Source organism: Phaethon lepturus, unplaced genomic scaffold (genome assembly GCF_000687285.1).
Source record: "Phaethon lepturus isolate BGI_N335 unplaced genomic scaffold, ASM68728v1 scaffold27086, whole genome shotgun sequence".
Lineage (NCBI taxonomy): Eukaryota > Metazoa > Chordata > Aves > Phaethontiformes > Phaethontidae > Phaethon > Phaethon lepturus.
In genome coordinates, this window is record NW_010544582.1 from 11,140 (window position 1) to 12,956 (window position 1,817).

Here is a 1,817-nt window from a genome sequence, read left to right on the forward strand (position 1 = left end):
TCCGGAGCTCGCAGGTCCTTGTGGGGAAGGCAAAGGCGAGGCTGGATTTGCTCGCCCGGGCGCTCTCGGGGCAGCTGCGGTGAACGTGGCACGGCGCAGGATGGTTGGGCTCATCGCAACCAGAAGCATCCTTAATTTTCCGTATTTTGGCAGCAGAGCTGTGACCATGACCCGGAGAGCAGATCTTGGGGCTCATCTCTGAACAGGGCTGCTGTTTGGACCTAAAAATCCAATTTTCAGTGCAAATACTTCGTTTCTTTCCAGAAAGAAAAGAGGCTTTTTACCTGTGAGAGCATTTGTTGTGGCTGTTGCTTTTCAGTAAAAGCTGGAGCGATTTCTGGCTCTTCGGGGGGAGCGTGAAGGGTTCCCATGCTTAAAGCAATGGAAATACTTGCCCTTTAATGGAATTTCTTATGGAAAATAACGAACACATCTACCTGCTCCTCTCCGTACAGAAAGGTGTCAGCAGCAGCTTGCTGCTACAGCCGGCTTAGAAACCAGCGCCGGGGGAATAACTCCTTCCAAATCCCGTATTTGTTTGAGTTCTGCTGCTTTTCCCCGTTTGCTGCAGCCCACAGAATCCCCAGACTCATTCCTCATTCAGAGCCATTCGGGAAACAAAGCCCAACACCCCTCAGGACCGATTTAGTCTCCCAACATCAATGACTCTTGAGTCCTGGATTCGGCCGGCGCTGCTCGACTGCACGGGGAGCCCAGGGGAAGGGAGGGGAGGTCTGGAGGATCTGCAGAAGCTTGGTTGCCCTCCAAAAGCCTCTTCCTGAATTTTTAAGGGGGTTGAATTGGGGTGTGGGGCCGGGCGATGCTCACCCTGGTGCTCTTTGCTTTCCGAGCCTTGGGAAGGAGGCTGCTCGGCTCTAACCTGTCCGTTTTCTTCACCAAGGCTATGGAAAATCCCGGAGCCTAAGCAGCATAGATGGCATGGCAGCATCCACGGTGGGCTTGGCTCCCCTCGCGTCCCGCCGCAGCTCTCCCTGTCCTCTGCGGCGGCCCCGCTCTCCCGTCCCCTCCATCCTCTAAAACACCGCCTGGACCCCGCTCTGTCGTGCCGCGTCGCTCTGTTCCCCCCTTCCCCGCGACACCGCGTCTCCGCGGCGCTGCCTGTGCCCGGAGGAGACCGAGCTGGGACGTCTCCACCGCTGAGGAGCAGGTTCTGATCTTCTCCAGCCCGGCGCTGCCGCCGTGCTGCCCTTGCCTGGTTTGCAGGATGTGTCACGTCTCCATTGAACCTGTCTCGTGTCCACGTCTCTGGGACGGTCCCTGGAGTGGCTTGAGGGTTTGCTCAGTGGTTTGGTTTTTCCCACCCCCCTCCCCGCCTTGAAACCTTATTCATCCTAAATAAATTGGGCCAACCCTCCGGTGTCGAGCCCTCCTTCCCGTGGGCCGATTGCACTTGGGCTAAAGGGTGGTGGAAATGCAAGGACGACATGTTGACTCATAAAATTATATATCATTGTGCTGGAAATGGCTGAGTTCATAGAATTTTAGGTCTTTTTGTTTGTTTGTTTTTAAAAACAGCCTCAAGTTTCCGGAGGCAACAGATGAATAAACCTCTATTCCCTGCCCAGCAGCGGTTCCCCTCATTTTGTGCCTTTTCTGCCTCAATCCCCCTCGCTCCTTCCCTGCTTGTGTCTCCATCCAGCCTCGGGGAGGGTCCTGGGGCTGAACGTGGCTTCGGCAGCCTTGAAACCAGCCCCGGGGTCCCGCGGGGGCTGTGGGGCCCCAGGCTGGGCGCAGGGAGCAGACGGAGCCGGGGTGAAAGATTGGCAAAATATACGTGTGGGTGCTGCCCCGGTGGG

The 1,817-nt window shown here is 56.5% G+C and overlaps 1 protein-coding gene across 1 annotated transcript in view; it reads left to right on the forward strand.

Annotated features, from left to right (window-relative positions):
- The window catches only part of LOC104622070 (potassium voltage-gated channel subfamily C member 4-like), a gene marked incomplete at its 5' end in the record, with an annotated part of 8,084 nt that extends 7,046 nt beyond the window's left edge, over positions 1-1,038 (forward strand). The window contains one exon of the mRNA XM_010288730.1: positions 902-1,038. Within this exon, the coding sequence (XP_010287032.1) occupies positions 902-1,038 (137 nt within the window). The remainder of the gene's footprint in view (positions 1-901) is intronic.
- Between the last annotated feature and the right edge of the window lie 779 nt (positions 1,039-1,817).